Raw genomic sequence first — 1,770 nt, forward strand, 5'->3', positions numbered from 1 at the left:
GTTTATTTTGCTTACTTTAATCATGAATACAACATACAGAACCCTATAAAAGTAGTGATAATTAAACATTATCAAAAACAAAAAGAACACATTATGCCTCCTATTATTAGACACAAATATTTTGACATCTCTGATTTGCCAAATTTTTAAACTAATTTTATTTTCACTTTCATCATTTTATCTTCAACTGCTTGTAATTTTAACTGTCTTTTTAGAAATGGGTTTTACCAGCTTGTAGCCAAGATTCTGACGTTTCTGTAGATACCAAACATGTTTATGTTTAACTAAAATAACTTAGAGAAATTATTATAGAAAAAACCGGGGGTTTGGGCTTAAGAGATGAACGAACCAAATGGTGGGCCGAACTTTGGTGACTCGCGGGCCGAATGTGGCCCGTGGGCCACCAGTTGAATAGCCCTGGACTAGAGCAATTTTGTAAAGAATTTTGTGTCAGTATTCTCTGCTATGTGAAAGACTGAAAAGGTCATTTAGAACACAATTAGTTGAAGAAATTGCAGCTAAAGGTGCTTTTAAAAGCCAGATTCAATTAAACAGAAGCTTTATTGGTCTCAAGGGAAATTCAGAAAAGATTTTGCACTGTTTCGACATGTTGTCTATAGTTTTAGTTAAATAAATAATGATAGTATATGTTGAGTCATTTTTCAACTTGAAAGACTGTGTACTTACTGTGTGCCTTAGGATAAAAATACAGTATACTTCACCTGATGATAACAGTAATCTTACACACAGACCAAAAATATGACATAACTCCGATAAAAAGACAAGAGTGTAAATGGTGTATGGACAGGGGCTAAAAATACTACAACTGTTTGAAAAGCTGTTAATGAATGATGTGAAGACGGGAGATGGAAAAAAAAAGGAGAAGTGAGAGGAAACAAGGCAACACAAGCAGAGAGCCATTAGAAAGCAGGGTTGGTTGACTATAAATAGCCCAGTGCTTTTTCTGGTTGTTAAGGGGTGACAATCAAATCTTTGTAGTCACACTGGAGCCTTGTGACAGCCCTCTCTCTGCTCTCTGGTGACACGACTGGCAAAACATGTGAGGCGGTCCCCATTAAAATTAATCATAACCCCGTAAGCTAACASTCTGCATCTAAATTAACTACTTCACTTTCTCACATTTTAATTTGTAAAAAAAAAATAATAATAAAAAAATTATGATTTATTTAATTTAAGTACCAAAGTGTCATTGAAGGCATTTCATATCATACATAAGCCTGAAACACTCACTGARATTCATTCATTCATTTTAAGAAGTAAAGTCAGTGAAGAACAACAGATGAATTGACAACACATTAATGTTATGATGGCATCAGCTGAGCAGGACACAACATAGCTCCTAAAATAGTCACACCATAGTCACCATACCATACCTGTGTGTAGAAATCCCGAACCAGTGGTGAATCACACTGATTTGTCTGCAGGCTGAGGCTGGGTTGGTAGTCACTCTTTACGAGGCGAATGGCCTTAAGCAGCAAGTCTCTCTCATTTTGCTGAAGCACACACTGGCTGAACAGATCATCTATAGACAGGCCTTCCTCTTCCATCTGTGCCAAACACCTGGGCAAATGACACATACAAGAAGTACATAATTTATTACTTTTTATTTATTTTATTTATTTATTTTTTTACACACCTGGGAAATTTTCCCACGTACCCCCTGTAACATGCGCGTGTGTGTGTGTGTGTGTGTGTGTGTGTGTGTGTGTGTGTGTGTGTGTGTGTGTGTGTGTGTGTGTGTGTGTGTGT

At 36.7% G+C, this 1,770-nt stretch overlaps 1 protein-coding gene across 1 annotated transcript in view; it reads right to left on the reverse strand.

The window, feature by feature from the left end:
* polrmt (polymerase (RNA) mitochondrial (DNA directed)) overlaps positions 1 to 1,770 on the reverse strand; it is a gene marked incomplete in the record, with an annotated part of 110,396 nt that overhangs the window by 93,875 nt on the left and 14,751 nt on the right. Inside the window, 1 exon segment of the mRNA XM_014004565.1 lies at positions 1,395 to 1,581. Coding sequence (XP_013860019.1) covers positions 1,395 to 1,581 — 187 coding nt within the window.

Source organism: Austrofundulus limnaeus, unplaced genomic scaffold (genome assembly GCF_001266775.1).
Source record: "Austrofundulus limnaeus strain Quisiro unplaced genomic scaffold, Austrofundulus_limnaeus-1.0 Scaffold25, whole genome shotgun sequence".
In the NCBI taxonomy this organism is placed as follows: Eukaryota; Metazoa; Chordata; class Actinopteri; order Cyprinodontiformes; family Rivulidae; genus Austrofundulus; species Austrofundulus limnaeus.